General features: G+C 44.0%; 1 protein-coding gene across 1 annotated transcript; it reads left to right on the top strand.

Moving 5' to 3' along the window:
* Positions 1 to 16,251: 16,251 nt before the first annotated feature.
* Positions 16,252 to 19,060, top strand: LOC140376553 (uncharacterized). Its single transcript, XM_072462030.1, has 4 exons — positions 16,252 to 16,788; positions 16,847 to 17,058; positions 17,222 to 17,336; positions 18,274 to 19,060. The coding sequence occupies exons 1-4, from the start codon at positions 16,252 to 16,254 to the stop codon at positions 18,457 to 18,459; spliced, it is 1,050 nt and encodes a 349-aa protein (XP_072318131.1). The 3' UTR covers positions 18,460 to 19,060.
* Positions 19,061 to 19,518: the final 458 nt, after the last annotated feature.

Here is a 19,518-nt window from a genome sequence, read left to right as displayed (position 1 = left end):
GGGTATGTCAGTATTGCACATGGGTATGACAGTATTGCACATGGGTATGTCAGTATTGCACATGGGTATGTCAGTATTGCACATGGGTATGACAGTATTGCACATGGGTATGTCAGTATTGCACATGGGTATGACAGTATTGCACATGGGTATGTCAGTATTGCACATGGATATGTCAGTATTGCACATGGGTATGTCAGTATTGCACATGGGTATGTCTGTATTGCACATGGGTATGACAGTATTGCACATGGGTATGTCAGTATTGCACATGGGTATGTCAGTATTGCACATGGGTATGTCAGTATTGCACATGGGTATGACAGTATTGCACATGGGTATGTCAGTATTGCACATGGGTGTGACAGTATTGCACATGGGTATGACAGTATTGCACATGGGTATGTCAGTGTTGCACATGGGTATGTCAGTATTGCACATGGGTATGTCAGTATTGCACATGGGTATGTCAGTATTGCACATGGGTATGTCAGTATTACACATGGGTATGACAGTATTGCACATGGGTATGTCAGTATTGCACATGGGTATGACAGTATTGCACATGGGTATGTCAGTATTGCACATGGGTATGACAGTATTGCACATGGGTATGACAGTATTGCACATGGGTATGACAGTATTGCACATGGGTATGTCAGTATTGCACATGGGTATGACAGTATTGCACATGGGTATGTCAGTATTGCACATGGGTATCATTATTGCACATGGGTATGTCAGTAATGCACATGGGTATGACAGTATTGCACATGGGTATGTCAGTATTGCACATGGGTATCAGTATTGCACATGGGTATCAGTATTGCACATGGGTATGACAGTTTTGCACATGGGTATCAGTATTGCACATGGGTATGACAGTACCCATGCATACAGAGCACCTCCTCACCACACGGGGCACCACAGGCCTCACGTGTACAAGGGTGTGGTCCCAGGGGAGGGAGGGGGGAGGAGCCTCCTGGTGCTGGCAAATTATAATAACAGTAATAATAATAAATATAGCCGCAAGCGGCAATGATCGGCCCTCGCTACGCCGCCGCCACGCCGCAAGAGGAGGGGGCGCTAACGCGCCCCAATTGTCCTTTTATTACGCCTACTGCTGAATCTGTGACGCTGTCACATCTTCTTCCCTTTGTTTTACATCAAAAAGCAATTTTATTTTGAATTCTTGGCAAAATGTGCGGCTTTGCCGCACAGACACCGTGACTCTTTGAATAAAAATGTGGATAACTTTTGATGGTCCTGAAGATGAGTCTCACCAAATTTCAGGTTAATATGTCTAACGCCCTAAGAGGAGTTTGTGAAAGTCTAAAGTGTAAACATGTTCTGGCGATTTCCCCATTGGAATAACATGGAAGGTTTCGGTCATCGTTACGGCAACGCCATAACAATTATGACATGGGTCTCGTTGACTTTTTTGATGGGGCCAAAATTGAGTTGTGTGTCAAATTTCATATAATTTCGCAAAACTAAATATTTAACCTCCATATAAAATCTGTAGGGGGCGCTGTGGCTCCAAATTAATTTATTTCACTTCAAGTAGGTTTAGGGCAAAGAGTTTAACAACTGATTCTAAATTGACGCAATTCGGACTTTATCTGCGCAAACGGCAGAAATGTTAAATTTGGGAGATTTCTGAAATTCTTGCTACAGTTTGCGGCTTCGCCCAAACCCACAGAGACCGTGACAGGGTCAATGTCATTTGAATAACTTTTGATGTCCCACTCCTCAGTAGCATTTTCACCAAATTTCAGCTTTTTAGGGCCAACGCCCTGGGAGGAGTTCGTAAAAGTACGACGTTTGGAAAAACTCCGAAGTCATGTTTAGCCATTTTTGAAGCAATATGGCCGACATTTGGTTGGGCGGACGGCGTTGCCGTAATAATATTTTTTACTTCTCTTGTCACCATCTACCTCTGCGCCAAATTTCATGATTCTACGATCAGATTTTTTTTGGGTCATTTCCCATCTCTCAATGCATTTTTGGTACATTTGGGGGCGCTGACGCGCCAATTTTTTTTATTTTAGAAAAGGGAAATAGCCAGAATGTAGAGAGGCACGATTTTTAGAGGTGTTCAAATTTTTGTGACTTTTCGTCAATGTTCACTGGGTGAAAAATAGGGGGGTTGGTCCCGAGAAGAAGAAAGAAAGAAAGAAAGAATAATATTCCGATACGAAAACAATGTTTCCCATTTTCCAAATATCATAAACTATACATTTTCGGAAAGCGCTCGCGCTTTCCTACCTCATGGTGTGGGTCCCTGGTCACTGACGGGTACTTTCGTTAATTTTGAGTGGGCTCCGCCCACTTTGTGTTTTTGGCCCTCTATACAGTAATAATGTTCATTTTTTGCATTACATGTTTATATGCACGGAACATGCAAGAGATGGGGAACGTATTCATGAGATACTTAGCGCAAATGAGTGCTTTATGTGGGGATGACGACCGCGAAGTGCTTGTTTAGAGCGCACTTTTGCACGGGCTTCGCCCGTTAACAACGGAATGTTCCATTTTCCAACTACTAATGAGTCTGCAGCACGGGGCGTGCGTGAGGAGTGCGTTAGTGAGTGTTTGGAAGTGGGCGAGCGCTTCACGCTCGATTTCGTGCGCACTACGTGCGCACTTTCGCAGCCGTGCTTCGCACGGCCTTACGAGACTAATAGGCCTCTCGCAGCTTGTGGCGCTCGGGCCTAAAAATAACAATATTATTATTAATAATAATATCAATGTAATATGTGATTTCATTAATTACGTTCTTCTTTTGCTTCATAGTTATTCTTTGTTTTGCACATTTGTTTCATTGTTTTTGAACTTAAAATGTCGTCTTTATTTATGAAACATGAACGTGGCTTAAACAGTGTTAAAACTTTATTAAAAGAACGTTTCAATTATGTAGAATTATAATATAGTCTTAATATTACAACTGTCCTAATGACCTTTATGTTTAAAGTGTCAAGATATTCTGTTTCAGTCTGATATAAACCAGGACTAAACCAGGTCTAAACCAGCTCTAAACCAGCTCTAAACCAGGACTAAACCAGGACTAAACCAGGTCTAAACCAGGACTAAACCAGGACTAAACCAGGACTAAACCAGGTCTAAACCAGGACTAAACCAGGACTAAACCAGGACTAAACCAGCTCTAAACCAGGACTAAACCAGGACTAAACCAGGTCTAAACCAGCTCTAAACCAGGACTAAACCAGCACTAAACCAGGTCTAAACCAGGACTAAACCAGCTCTAAAGCAGGTCTGAACCAGGACTAAACCAGGTCTAAACCAGGACTAAACCAGGACTAAACCAGGACTAAACCAGGACTAAACCAGCTCTAAACCAGGACTAAACCAGGACTAAACCAGGTCTAAACCAGCTCTAAACCAGGACTAAACCAGGTCCAACCCAGGTCTAAACCAGCTCTAAACCAGGACTAAACCAGGACTAAACCAGGTCTAAACCAGGATTAAACCAGGACTAAACCAGGACTAAACCAGGTCTAAACCAGGACTAAACCAGGACTAAACCAGCTCTAAACCAGGCCTAAACCAGGACTAAACCAGGTCTAAACCAGCTCTAAGCCAGGACTAAACCAGGACTAAACCAGGTCTAAACCAGGACTAAACCAGGACTAAACCAGGACTAAACCAGGACTAAACCAGCTCTAAACCAGGACTAAACCAGGACTAAACCAGGTCTAAACCAGCTCTAAACCAGGACTAAACCAGGACTAAACCAGGTCTAAACCAGGAGTAAACCAGCTCTAAAGCAGGTCTAAACCAGGACTAAACCAGGTCTAAACCAGCTCTAAACCAGGACTAAACCAGGACTAAACCAGGTCTAAACCAGGACTAAACCAGGACTAAACCAGGTCTAAACCAGGTCTAAACCAGCTCTAAACCAGGACTAAACCAGGTCTAAACCAGGACTAAACCAGGTCTAAACCAGCTCTAAACCAGGACTAAACCAGGTCTAAACCAGGACTAAACCAGGACTAAACCAGGTCTAAACCAGGTCTAAACCAGCTCTAAACCAGGACTAAACCAGGACTAAACCAGGACTAAACCAGGTCTAAACCAGCTCTAAACCAGCTCTAAACCAGGACTAAACCAGGACTAAACCAGGTCTAAACCAGCTCTAAACCAGGACTAAACCAGGACTAAACCAGCTCTAAACCAGCTCTAAACCAGGACTAAACCAGGACTAAACCAGGTCTAAACCAGCTCTAAACCAGGACTAAACCAGGTCTAAACCAGGACTAAACCAGGACTAAACCAGGTCTAAACCAGCTCTAAACCAGGACTAAACCAGGACTAAAGCAGGTCTAAACCAGGACTAAACCAGGACTAAACCAGGACTAAACCAGGTCCAAACCAGGACTAAAGCAGGACTAAACCAGGACTAAATCAAATCAAATCAAATCAATTTATTTTTGTAAGGCCCAAAATCACAACAACAGTTGCCTCTGAGGGCCACAGGGAGAAATGAATCAACAATGTCTGTGGTGGCGATGAAGTCAGACAATGTCTGTGGTGGCGAGGGACGATGTCCCAGGGTCCTCTGTCCTTAGACTCTCCTTCTCGGCCAGGAAAAACTACAAAAAAAAACTCTTTGGGAAAAAAGCGTAGAAACCTGGAGGAGTTCCAGTGAAGGAGAGATCCGACTCTCACAGACGGACAGACGGACACGAGGAGACTGGAGCTGGAGCCACTCTTCAGGCAGAAGAGGGACCGTCTGAGTCGAGCTGGACCCACTCTTCAGGCAGAAGAGGGACCGTCCACACAGGGCAGGGACCACTTCACCAGGGGAGGGACATCTGGGTCCACAGGTCCTCAGGAGTGAGAGAAAGAAAAGAAGGCGGTGAACAGTTTGCAAGTGGAATCAAAAAATAAATATTGTTTGATAGCATAAGTAGTCAGAAGAAGAAGAGGATAGTGCTCAAGCTGTCATACTTCCCCCAGCACAGTTACTCCTAGGGCAGCGTAGCTGAAGCTGTGGGTTTATCTTTCTGTTCCTAACTACTCTGACCATAAGCGATTTCGAAGAGGAACGTTTTAAGCCTGGACTTAAATGAAGAGACTGTGTCAGCATATTTAACATGGGTCGGGAGCTGATTCCATAACACAGGAGCTTGGTAGCTAAACGCTCTACCTCCTACAGTACTTTTAGAGACTCTTGGCACCACCAGAAGGCTCTACCTCCTACAGTACTTTTAGAGACTCTTGGCACCACCAGAAGGCCAGCATTCTGAGAGCGAAGAGCTCTGTTTGGATGATATGGTTCTATAGCATCTTTGAGGTGGGATGAGGCCATGTCATTTATGGCTTTGTAGGTCAAGAGTAGAATTTTAAATGTGATTCTAAACTGGACAGGAGCCAGTGAAGAGACTTCAGCACCGGCGTAATGTGCTCTCTTCTTTTTGTTCCTGTTAGTAATCTTGCTGCTGCATTTTGAACCAGTTGAAAGCTTTTTATGGAGCTTTTAGGACACGCTGCAAGCAGGGAGTTACAGTAGTCTAATCTAGTCGTTACAAATGCATGGATAAGTTTTTCGGCATCACTTTTAGGCAGGATTCTTCTGATTTTGGCTCTTGTTGCGCAAATGGAAATAGGCTGTTTTACAAGCTTGATTTATATGAGCTTTAAATGAGAGCTCCTGGTCAAATAAGACTCCAAGGTTTCTTACAGTAGAACTGGAGGCTACACTGACATTGTCCAGTGTGACTATCTGCTCAGATAGAGCGTCTCGTAGATGCTTAGGGCCAAGCACAATGACCTCGTTTTTTTCAGGGTTAAGAAGCAGGTAGTTTAGTGTCATCCAGGTTTTTATCTCCTTCACACAAGTACTAAGTCTGTCTACTTGATCGCTCTGATCAGGTTTCATTGATAAATACAGCTGAGTGTCGTCTGCATAGCAGTGGAAGTTAATGTCATGCTTTCTGATAATGTTGCCTAATGGTAGCATATAAAGAGTAAACAGAATTGGACCGAGTACCGAACCCTGTGGCACACCGTAAATTACTTTAGAGCTTGGTGAGGAGCTCTGGTTTACATTAACAAATTGGAACCTATCAGATAGATAGGATTTAAACCAGCTGAGGGCTGTTCCTCCAACACCTACATCACATTCTAACCTCTGCAGTAGAATGTTGTGGTCGATGGTGTCAAACGCTGCGCTGAGGTCCAACAGAACCAGGATTGAGACCAGTCCATCGTCAGCGGCTAATAACAAATCATTTGTGACTTTAACTAGTGCAGTTTCAGTGCTGTGGTGGGCTCTGAACCCTGACTGGAAAACTTCAAATAAGTTATTGTCCTGCAGGTGGCGACAAAGCTGTTTTACTACAACTTTTTCAAGGATTTTAGAGACGAAGGGAAGATTTGAAATAGGTCTGTAGTTTACCAATAGGTCGGGATCTAGATTAGGCTTTTTCAGAAGAGGTTTAATGACTGCATGTTTGAAGGACTGTGGAACATAGCCACTTTGGAGTGAAGTATTTATTATATTAAGAATAGGGTCTATAATTAGGGGAAGAATGTCTTTGAGGAGTCTGCTTGGAATGGGGTCTAGGACACAAGTTGAGCTTTTAGAGGACATAATGGCTGAAGTTATCTCTGCTTGATCAACAGCTGTGAACCTTTCTAGGTTTACAGGTGGATTTATATGGGACGTTAGATTTACAGCTTGGGCTAGTTCAGGGCTAATAGCGGGGGTAATTTTGTCTAATTTATCTCTGATTGTTTTTATTTTATTATTAAAAAATAGGAGGAAATCATCAGAGCTAAGTGTAGCTGGGAGTGAGGGCTCTACTGCACTGTGACAGTTTGTTAGCCTAGCTACAGTGCTGAAAAGGAATTTAGTGTTACTTTTGTTGACTTCTATTAGATTTGAATAATATCTGGTTTGGGCCTTACGCAGAGCCTGCTTATAGGACAGCAGGCAACTTTTCCATGCTTTTAGGGATTCTTCGGTGTGAGAGCGACGAAATAATCCCTCTAACTTTCTAACTCTTTGTTTATGTGAACGCAGTTCTTGGTTGTACCATGGGGAGGCGCGCTTTGGCCTAATGACCTTCTGTTTTAACGGCGCGACAACGTCAAGAGCAGACTTCAGAGAATTCATGGTCAAGTCGACACATTGATCACTTATACTGGGACTAAAGCTGTTCTCAGCAGGATCACATGACATGTCACTGAATATTGGCTCTATTATTTCTTTGAATTTTGAGATAGATTTTTCAGATATTGTCCTTTTCATTATAACTTTATTTTGTGGGACTGGATGATCTTTAAGAATAAACTGAAAGGTAATTAGGAAATGATCTGACAATATAGGGTTTGAGGGAGGACAATGAGGTCACTAATCTCTGTTCCATACGTTAGGACAAGATCCAGAGTGTTCTTGTGAGTGTGAGTCGGTTTATTTACATTCTGAGTGAAACCAATGCTGTCTAACAAGGCGCTGAAGGCATTACTGAGAGAGTCATCACTCATGTTCACGTGGATATTAAAGTCTCCAACTATAACTATTTTATCCCGGGCTAACACTAAGTTTGATATAAAGTCAGAAAACTCTGTTAAAAACTCTGAGTAGGGACCAGGAGGTCGGTAGATAACTATGAACAAAACTCCTTTTTGGTTTTTCATATTTGGACATGTGATTGACAGCATAAGGCTTTCAAATGAGTGAAATGCATTGTTAGTTTTAGGGCTCATGAGTCGCTTGAGTGTGAGATCACTGCCACACCACCACCTCGGCCTGTGCTCCTGGCAGTCTGAAAGTTAACATGGGTGGGTGGGGTGGACTCATTTAGTCTGACGTAGTCGTCTTGTTGAAGCCACGTTTCAGTTAGAGCTAGAAGATCTATATTATAGTCACTAATTAATTCATTAACTAAGAGCGATTTGGAGGAATTGCTCTAATGTTTAGCAGTCCACATTTTACGTGTTTAATCATTTGTGTATTTGTGTCATTTGTGATTGTTATTTTCCTTAAGTTATTTGGTCTGACGCCTGAAATAGTTTTTCTGAGATGTGACTTTTTGGACATGAGGGACACGAGGGACACACACAGTCTCTATCTGTCTTGAATCTGAACACTTCACATGTGACAGAGCGGGCGAGAGTTCAGCGACAGAGGAGCGTCTTACACTGCTGCTCTGCGCCCGGGGCTCATCCCTAGATGGTCACTTAACACGACTAAGACTATCGGTCAAATTCCGAACTAATAGGGATGTACCCTCCGAAGTCAGATGGATGCCATCCCTGCGTATGAGCCCGGGCTTTCCCCAAAACGCACTCCAGTTATCTCTAAAGACAACGTTGTTTTGAGGGCACCATCTGGATAACCAGTTGTTGAATGCTGAGAGACGGCTGTACAATTCAGCATTGATCCGATTGGGCAGGGGACCAGAAAATATTACAGTGTCTGACATCGACTTCGTTAGGTCACACACCGCGTCTCCCGATTACAAGAGTTTCTCTCGTGTGTTCAGCGGGCGTGTGATCGCTGATGGGGAGAAAACCTATTATAGATGTGAAGCTCACGGTGCTCTAAGGTTCGGCGTTTAGCGCCTTGTCCCCTCCGAACTGTCACAAATTGGTCCCTATTCTTTTCCTGGTCTAGTCCCGGCTGCACGGGAGACGCTGAGGGGCTGAGCTCGGCCTTACTGCTAGTGCTAATGCTAATGCTACGCCCTAAAGCGCGGTCCGGTAGCCCTCGCGCTAAAACCAAACTATAACTTGACTTTAGCTCCTCTAAACAGCGGATCCGCGCTTCTAACTCCGTAACCCTGGCCTCCAAAACTACCACTACACTGCACTTCACGCACCTGTCATCAGAGAAGGAGCCAGGGTTCTGACTCGACATATGACAGCTCAAACAGGTAAAGGTAGATCCAGCCATGACGCTAGCGGCTAGGCTAGGCTAGGCTAGGCTAGTTCAGGCTGGAGCGAGACAGTGAGGAGGGCTTTTAATGATATACTGAAAAGTGAGCGGTTTGAAGCTCCGGATTGTTTGCGGAGCAATCAAACGTTCACTTTCGTGTATATGATGCGTAAATAGTGTGTATAATTCGTGGATTAATCGGTAAAAAGCTCTAAGAACGAACAGTTCTGAACACGCGACACACTCACCGGAAATGACGTCACCTGGAAACACCAGGTTTTTACACATTAATCAACAGATGTGTTTTGCATTTAATAAAGATTGACATGACACAAAAACGAAACACAACTAAATGCAACAGTCCTACAAATGTACAATTGTATAACTTCACTATGTAACAGAGAATGTTTTACATTTCTTCTCATTTGATCAAAATTGCACAACAAACAATGGCAAGAAATCTTTGCGTTTTGGCCAAATTATATGAAGTAAATTAATAACTGAAAAGTTAATAACAAAAATAAATACAGAATATAGCCGCAAGCGGCAATGATCGGCCCTCGCCACCCCGCCGCCGCCACGCCGCAAGAGGAGGGGGCGTGGCTAACGCGCCCCAATTGTCCTTTTATTACATCTACTGCTGAATCTGTGACGCTGTCACATCTTCTCCCCTTTGTTTTACCATCAAAAAGCAATTTTATTTTGAATTCTTGGCAAAATGTGCGGACAGACACCGTGACTCATGAATAAAAATGTGTATAACTTTTACCCCTGAAGATGAGTCTCACCAAATTTCAGGTTAATAGGGCTGACGCCCTAAGAGGAGTTGGTGAAAGTATAAAGTATAAGCATGTTCTGGCAATTTCCCCATTGGAATAACGTGGGAGGTTTTGGTCATCGCTACGGCAACGCCATAACAATTATGACATGGGTCATTGACTTTTTTGATGGGGCCAAAATTGAGTTGTGTGTCAAATTTCATATCATTTCGCAAAACTAAACATTTAACCTCCATATAAAATCTGTAGGGGGCGCTGTGGCGCCAAATTAATTTATTTCACTTCAAGTAGGTTTAGGGCAAAGAGTTTAACAACTGATTCTAATTTGACGCAATTCAGACTTTATCTGCGCAAACGGCAGAAATGTTAAATTTGGGATATTTCTGAAATTCTAGCTACAGTTTGCGGCTTCGCCCAAACCCACAGAGACCGTGACAGGGTCAATGTCATTTGAATAACTTTTGATGTCCCACTCCTCAGGAGCATTTTCACCAAATTTCAGCTTTTTAGGGCCACAGCCCTGGGAGGAGTTCGTAAAAGTACGACATTTGTAAACACTCCCGAGTCATGCTTAGCCATTTTTGAAGCAATATGGCCGACATTTGGTTGGGCGGACGGCGTTGCCGTAATAATATTTTTTACTTCTCTTGTCACCATCTACCTCTGCGCCAAATTTCATGATTCTACGATCAGATTTTTTTGGGGTCATTTCCTATCTCTCAATGCATTTTTGGTACATTTGGGGGCGCTGACGCGCCAATTTATTTTAATTTTAGAAAAGGGAGATAGCCAGAATGTAGAGAGGCACGATTTTTAGAGGTGTGCAAATTTTTGTGACTTTTCGTTAATGTTCACTGGGTGAAAAATAGGGGGGCGTGTCCCGAGAAGAAAGAAGAAGAAAGAAGAATACTGGCCCTGGCCCTGGCCCTGGCCCTGGCCCTGGCCCTGGTTCAGTTGTAGATGTTCTCCTCAGGTCGTTTCCTCTGTTCCAGGTGAAGTGTTGAAGCTGTAGAGCTGAACTGAACCAAACTCAAAGTCTTAGACCTAAAAAATAAAAATAAAACAATTTAAAATTAAAGCCGCTGAGCGGCAATGATAGCTCTCGCCACCCACGCGACCGCCTTCCCGCGCATTTGTGTTTTGATCGCGATCGCCCCGACACTGCATTCTCTCCGTTCGACCAACATCCAGAAAAAACAAATACTGTGTGGCCTCAGTCACGAGCAGTGTTACAGATGAGAGGGTTTTAAGGAATTGTTTCAAATTAACTAGGAATTCCTTTGCGTCCCTCTCTCTCTCCACCTCCCCCCTCTCCCTCCCTCTTCCCCCTGTCTCTCCCTGTCCTCCTCCCCCCTCTTTCTCCTCCTATCTCTCCCTCTCCCCTTTCTCTCCCCCGTCTCTCTCCTGCTCCCCCACCCCTCTCTCTCTCTCCTCTCTCTCGCCTTCTCTCTCTCGCCTTCTCTCCCTCCCTCCCCCTCTCTTCCCCTTTCTCTCTCCCCCTCTGCCTCTCTCTCTCCCTCTTCCCCCTGTCTCTCTCTCTCTCCCTCTTCCCCCTCTCTCTCTCCCCCTCTCTCTTCCTTCCCCCCTCTCTCTCTCTCCCCTCTTTCTCTCTTTCTCCTCCTCTCTCTCCCTTCCCTCTCTCTCTCTCTCTCTTCCGCACCCCTCTCTCTCTCCTCCTCTCTCTCTCTCTCTCTCTCTCTCTGTCCCACCTCTCTCTAACCTCCCCCTCCCTCTTTCTCCCCTCTCTCCCCCCCTCTGTCTCTAATATTTCATTATATCATGTGCACAGTGCTAAACTGTACATTTTGATATGTATTTACCAAAATCTATTTATTGTCATGTCATGAGAGTTCGATCTGCTCATTAGGCGCCCGCGTCCTCACTGGTCAGGTTTGGTACTGCAGCTTGACATGATAAATTCGCCATTACAGCCATTCATTCATGGCATTTGGGGTCTTTCACGGCATCTCGGCCCCTTGACGTCACCTACACGTGCTGATTGGTCTAGACAGCCACCGCTCTGACCAATCTCCAGTGCACAAACTGGGCTAGAGCGGCGCACTAGAGCTTAGCCGAAACTAACAGCTTAAAGACAACTGAAGAATCTTAAAATTAGAAAAAGCCAAAGACTCAAAAATAGGTAAGAATTGCACTATATCCGACATTTTTGAAAGCTCTAAGTGCCCTGTCAGCCGAACACGAGCAGTTTTTCGTTACATTGCGCTCTAGGGGAAAAAAGCTGGGCCGCTCGCTTTCTTTGGCTGCAGAACCAATGGAGTGGCCACTGGAGGTGGTTGCAGCATGCTGCGGCTAGCCATACCCTATCCAGATATTATAATAGATCCATGCGAAAAAATGTAAACAATGTATCTGGGCTCCGAAGGAGGCCCCTCCTCCCTGTACCTCCGTCACCTTGTAACAGAGACCTGCCGCTAACACTAATGCTAATGTTAATGCTAACGCTAATGCCAATGCTAAGACCGCGGCACGAGAGGAAATTATCCCTTCAAAAGAAAAGAGGAAGAGGAAGTGAAACGTTCATTGTGCCCCTGCTGGCGAATAGTGAAAAAATATGTATACAGAAACAAATATCTGTAATACACTTTTTTTCATGACCCTCCCCCCTCTCGCTCCCCTCTCTCTCTTCCTGCATCTCCCTCTCTCTCTCTCCCCCCCTCTCCCCATTGTGCGCGCCCGGAGCGGGCCTGTGGCACGAGAGGAAATGCTCCATCAAAATAAAAGAGGAAGAGGAAGTGAACATTCATTGCGCCCCTGCTGGCCAATAGTGAAAAATACCCAATATTTGATTTACACTTTTTTTCATGGCGTCTCGAGGAGAATATAATCCATGAGTGTCAAAAAAAATCAGACAATGTTGAATTTTTCACACAATGGGTAGGGGGCGCTATAGAGTAAATTTGTTACATGGGTATTAATTATTTCCACTCAGACAATAAAAACGCATTAGTGAGTGAAATATGAGCTCTGTAGATCATTTCCAATAGGCGTGACTTGTCCTTGAAAAAACATGAAAATAAGGCTTTTTTAAAGGCGTGTTACATGGTATGGAATATAAAAAATAAAAAAAAAACTGATTATTAATTTTCAAGGTCTCTAGATGCAGAAAGTGTTGTTTTGAGCCCGATTGGACGAAAAACCTAGGACAAGTACGATTTTGAAAAAAATAAAGTCAAACTTGGCGGCGCCACTTTGATTCAACATGGCTGACTTGTCTTTCAGAATGAAATAGGGTATGATGTAGTAAACCCCATATCTTACAACTGGAACAGTTTTCACAGTGTCGCCTCACGAGTCCTGCGCCTAAACAGCCAAAGCAGAGACCCCTTTGCTGCATCATTTCGATCTTCTCTTCATGCGACTTTCCACAAACATTTGGACAATCTTCTACACAATGACGTTGTGAACAAAAAATACATTGAACCCTTGTTACGGCATCTTGAGTTGAAAGGTCTGTGTTTTCCACAGGAGCTATGGCAGTTATGGCAGTTGGAGCACTGTAATAAATGTGTAGGGCTGTGAAGACGTAGCATTAGCATTAGTTAGGCCCGAGCGCCACAAGCTGCGAGAGGCCTATTAGTCTCGTAAGGCCGTGCGAAGCACAGCTGCGAAAGTGCGCACATAGTGCGCACGAAATCGAGCGCGAAGCGCTCGCCCACTTCCAAACACTCACTAACGCACTCCTCCACTCATGCACGCCCCGTGCATACTAATTAGTAGTTGGAAAATGGAACATTACCGTTGTAAACGGGCGAAGCTCGTGCAAAAGTGCGCACTAAACGAGCACTTTACATTGGGTCGCGGTCGTCATCCCCATATAAAGCACTCATTTGCTCTAAGTAGCTCACGAATACGTTCCCCATCTCTTGCATGTTCCGTTCATATAAACATGTAATGCAAAAATGTAACATTATTACTGTATAGAGGGCCAAAAACACAAAGTGGGCGGAGCCCACTCAAAATGAACGAAAGTACCCTTCAGTGACCAGGGACCCACACCATGAGCTATACAACTATACATTCTTTACCATGAGGTAAAGAATGTATAGTTTATGAGATTTGAAAAATGGGAAACATTGTTTTCTTCTTCTTCTTCTTCTCGGGACCAACCCCCCTATTTTTCACCCAGTGAACATTGACGAAAAGTCTAAAAATCGTTCCTCTCTACATTCTGGCTATTTCCCTTTTCTAAAATAAAAAACATTGGCGCGTCAGTGCCCCCAAATGTGCCAAAAATGCATTGAGATAGGAAATGACCCCAAAAAATCTGATTGTAGAATCATGAAATTTGGCGCCGAGGTAGATGGTGACAAGAGAAGTAAAAAATATTATTACGGCAACGCCGTCCGCCCAACCAAATGTCGGCCATATTGGTTCAAAAATGGCTAAGCATGACTCGGGAGTTTTTCCAAACGTCGTACTTTTATGAACTCCTCCCAGGGCGTTGGCCCTAAAAAGCTGAAATTGTGTGAAAATGCTACTGAGGAGTGGGACATCAAAAGTTATTCAAATGACATTGACCCTGTCACGGTCTCTGTGGGTTTGGGCGAAGCCGCAAACTGTAGCAAGAATTTCAGAAATATCCCAAATTTAACATTTCTGCCGTTTGCGCAGATAAAGTCTGAATTGCATCAAATTAGAATCAGTTTTTAACTCTTTGCCCTAAACCTACTTGAAGTGAAATAAATTAATTTGGCACAACTCAATTTTGGCCCCATCAAAAAAGTCAATGACCCATGTCATAATTGTTATGGCGTTGCCGTAGCGATGACCAAAACCTCCCATGTTATTCCAATGGGGAAATTGCCAGAACATGTTTACACTTTATACTTTCACGAACTCCTCTTAGGGCGTTTGCCCTATTAACCTGAAATTTGGTGAGACTCATCTTCAGGGGTAAAAGTTATACACATTTTTATTCAAAAAGTCACGGTGTCTGTGCCGCACATTTTGCCAAGAATTCAAAATGAAATTGTTTTTTGATGTAAAACAAAGGGGAGAAGATGTGACAGCGTCACAGATTCAGCAGTAGATGTAATAAAAGGACAATTGTGGCGGCGGCGTAGCGGCGGCGGCGTGGCGAGGGCCGATCTTTGCCGCTTGCGGCTTTAATTTTTATTATTATTACATGAATTACACTATTAAGGGGGTCTGGGGGTCCTCTCCCAAGACGTTTTCAACAGAAATGATATAATTTCCTGTATTCTGATGTTTTAAGATGTAATATTATTAGCAACTCATTACTATTTAAACCTATTTAAAATGAAACAGGAAGTGAAATAATTGAAATAATAATGTAATATATTTGGAAAAAAATATACAATTAAGGGCAATTCAATTGGCCTGTAGCGCTATTTTTACTGTAACAATTCAATGTATGTTTTTTGGCCCTGGTCCTGGTTCTGGTCTTGGCTCTGGCCCAAGGTCCACGTAGACTTTAAACTGGACACTTTGGACGTTGCGGTGTGAACGGCCCTTTAGTCTCTGAGCTCAGTCCCGCTTGTCTGTGAAATTTCTTCTTCTTGAGTTCTGTCTTTCTGGGTTTTTTCCGGAGCCGTGGAAAATCTCACAGGCAGAATTCAAACTCAATGTTCATGGTGTGGATCTGTCCTCGTTCTAAGCTCGTTTCCTTTTAGGCAGAAGGAGCTGAACCCTCTGAGCGCCTGCATGGTGGCAGAGGGGTTAGACAGCATCACGTGACCTCTGGTGGAGTCTGCATGTTCTGCCTGTGTTCTCTCCGGGTTGCTCCGCCCACAAAGAGCACGTGTGGATTATTAACCCTTTCACCTCAGCGAAAGAACTGGAGACTCGACACGACGTCATCTCTTTTCTGACGCTCGGAGAAGGAAAAGCCAAAGCCTCCGACGACTTTACAGGAAAACTTAACATTCTAAAGGAAAAAGAAGCAGAAGCAACAATAATCTAGACTAAACATGATCACATATTCACAGATAATTACAGACGTCACAGTTCGACATGTTTGAAACAGAGAATCAAACCTTTTAAATGTAGTTTAAATGTTTCTCACTTTGGCTCTGCTGTTGGTTAAATAAAGGTTAATAACAGATCAAACACACTTGATCAGTGTCTGTGTGTTACATTCCACACGTCACACAAAAGATCATCTTAAATAGCACCTTTCTGACACAAAAATATAAAACTGCTTTTATTTGGTATTAAAATGTGCTTTAAAATGCGTCACTTTTTGAATAACTTAAAGTGTGGAAGATATTGATTAATTATGGATTTACAATTACTTCATTATCTGTGTTTTTATAGAATTAAAACTTTACTTTGACTCTAACGTTCCAGACAATGGCAAGTTCTAAAGTTCTAAAGTAACTAGTTTAATTTGCTTCTCCAGGACCAGGAATGTTACACTGTGCTGCTTTAATGCTTCAAACTGATCAGACTTGTTCTTACAAAATGGGAATATATCCAGAAGAGGCTGACCACAAACCATTGTGACTCAGAGGAGGAGGAGTCTGAAGAGAGGCTTTAGTGCCATGTTCATGACAACAGTCCTCACAGAAGCTCCCAGAGGCTGCCATGGCGACTTACACAGAAGAGAACAGACATCTGACTTTACTGGAACTAAATGGTCGGACAGACAACGATTCTCTGTCAAAGATTTCAGCAAACCGTCCATACACCATTCCAGATTATCCCAGGCCAGAGATTCATGCGACTCGTCTGAGCCACAGCACTGATCTGCCGGGTTTAAAGGGGATCAAATCTGACGGAGGATTCAGAGATCCAAAGAACAGTGGACGGGTCTGGTTCAGTCTGACGGTCACTCCTGAAGATCTGAGAGACGCTGAGACCAGGACCATGAAGAGAGTCCGCCCGGGCGGCATAGAAGAGGAGGCTGGGGGGGAGGTAGAAGAAGAGGAGGCTGGGGGGGAGGTAGAAGAAGAGGAGGCTGGGGGGGAGGTAGAAGAAGAGGAGGCTGGGGGGGAGGGGCAGGTAGAACCAGGGCTCCTCACAAAGTTCGCCTCGTCTCCTGCCTTCATATCCAGCTCCAGGTACGGCTCGTATCGTTTGACCTTTGACCTGAAGGACGTCCTGGACCGGTACAAAGAGCAGGTGAGACACACTGTCCCTTTACTCTGAAAAACACCGGTTTAACATGAATCTACTGCAGTTCTGTGCAGGGCGGGCCCCTGTCATGAGAGTGTGGAAGACAGTGCTGCACAAACAGGAAGTGATGTATGTGGTGCTGGTCCACAGTCCATCTGATAAGAGGTTCTCACGACACCCTCTGCTGGTGGAGCAGGAGAACAGCATCTGTGCCTTCAGAGCTGAGCCAGAGCCACACTTCCTCTGGAGACCACAGGCCATGAGTAACACCCACAGGTAACTCCACATCTGCACCTGCACAACCCAGGAGGCGGAGTCAGACAATAAGACACATCACATGACCCTTAACGATGCTACAGGAAGTAAACACGTCAACGAGATCCTGCCTAAACCTGATGTTTTTGATTTGATTGTTTCATTAAACTTCTGTTCATTTCAGATTTAAGCTGGTCCAGGACGACCTTCTTCGAGCCTCTGAAGTGCCAAAGGAGTTTTATGTGTGGGACCATGTGACTCTGGCTCTGGTCATGGATGGTCCGAGCCAGAAAGATCAGGTACAAACACTTTTTATTTTTCACACATTAAAGCGGGGGCGGCTGGTGGTGCAACATATAGGGGGCGCTATTTGACATCACCATGTTTTTTTAGTTTTTTTTTATGGCCATATATTAAATATATAAAATATATATTTTACATTGACTGTAGAATATAAAAACACAAACAGTTGTTGGTGTTTGATCAAACAGCTTCAGTGGCATTAGTGACTCTGAACTACGTGTGTAACATTGACATTTTTATATTTCATCATCACAGACATTATTGCTGTTGGAAAGTTGTTCTTAGACGTGTCTTTTATAACATTCTTTCATGAGTTTTCTCATAACAAAAGCATATTTGAATGAACAGAAGCCATTCTTAATCCTTAGCGTTAGCCTTGTCCAGGTAATAAACTGAACACTCCTCTTTGGTGTGTTTGTTGTCGTGGTTACAGAGTTTGACACATCATATGTCTTGGATTAATATAGTTTTTATTCACAGCAGCCACAGCCACGGCAGCTCATTCACACTTCCGCACATGTCTGTGTCTCCACGGTAACCAGCGTAGCTCCGTAGTGTAAACATTACACTGAAATGGGCGATGAAGAAATCGCCCATTTTAGACATTTTTCCTACGGCTTTTCTATGAGGCTCAGGAGTACGAAGAAAAGTATCCTATATATATATATATATATATATATATATATATATATATATATATAATTCTGAACAAATGATATTGTTTTAAGAACAATTGTTGAATATCATTTGACATAATTGGCTGATTGTGGCGACGCCCATAATGGACCAGACTGAGGTCTGAAGTCTGATCGTCTGTTTGGGATCGTGGTCATTTCATTGATACAAATGTTGCTTAAAAACTCCTGAAGAACCTGGAGCAGACACAGGGCTCTGGTGCTGCTCGTCCTGAAGTGACTCATTCTGTGTTTTCAGGTGCTGCGTTTCCCTGACAACGATCTGCGACAGAGCCTGAGGTTCTGTGAGAAGGGATACCCTCCAGTCCGCCCAGAGATAGAGTTCCAGTCGTATGATGAAGCAAACGAAGAGGTGCAGGAGCTGTGGCCTGGTTCTGGAGCTCTGAAGGAGTTTAACAAGTCACCTTTGCATATTAATAATTAGGGCCCCGCCCCTTTCACACTGTAATAAATATGTGGGGCTGTGAAGACGTAGCATTAGCATTAGTTCTTTTTATTATTGCATGAATCACACTCTTAAGGGGGTCTGGGGGTCCTCTCCCAAGACGTTTTCAACAGAAATGATATCAATTCCTGTATTCTGATCTAGTTATTCTGATAACTCATAAATAAATACACTGTGAATTGCATTTGATCTGCACATTTGAGATGAGTTCAAGCTGAAGTGGAGGAAAGATCATGTGAGCTTTGATACGTCACAGTAACATGAGTTCTAGTGGAGCAGGTTCAATGGATTTAAAATATTGTATCTTTTGAAATGTTTGATTATTTTTGCTTTGGTTTGTGACTCTTTTAAAGCTAAACTCAAGTCTTTATGTTTTGTGCCTTATTATGATAAAACATTTACACAGATTTAGATCACAGAGCAGTACATGAGCTGACCACTGGGGGCAGTACATGAGCTGACCACTGGGGGCAGTAGAGAACACAGAGCTGTACATGAGCTGACCACTGGGGGCAGTACATGAGCTGACCACTGGGGGCTGTAGAGAACACAGAGCTGTACATGAGCTTGATACATATTATTTCTTCTTTTATGCAGACGATTCCCAAGTCTCTGTCTTTAAAGAATAATTCCCTGGCACCTCTCCTGAAATGTTTAGAGGTCCTGGTCCTGGTCCTGGTCCTGGTCCTGGTTTCGGTTTCGGTCCTGGTCCTGGTCCTGGTCCTGGTCCTGGTCCTGGTTCTGGTTCTGGTTCTGGTTCTGGTTCTGGTTCAGGTCCTGGTCCTGGTCCTGGTCCTGGTCCTGGTCCTGGTCCTGGTCCTGCCCCTGGTCCTATTCCTGGTCCTGGTCCTGGTCCTATTCCTGGTCCTGGTCCTGGTCCTGGTCCTGACTCGGTTCCTGGTCCTGGTCCTGGTCCTAGTCCTGGTCATGGTCCTGGTCCTGGTCCTGGTCCTGGTCCTGGTCCTGGTCCTGGTCCTGGTCATGGTCCTGGTCCTGGTCCTGGTCCTGGTCCTGGTCCTGGTTCAGTTGTAGATGTTC

The sequence above is a fragment of the Eucyclogobius newberryi genome, unplaced genomic scaffold (assembly GCF_026437365.1).
Source record: "Eucyclogobius newberryi isolate DKJ021-1_F unplaced genomic scaffold, fEucNew1.0.hap1 SCAF_37, whole genome shotgun sequence".
Lineage (NCBI taxonomy): Eukaryota > Metazoa > Chordata > Actinopteri > Gobiiformes > Gobiidae > Eucyclogobius > Eucyclogobius newberryi.
This window is presented reverse-complemented; position numbering and strand designations above follow the sequence as displayed.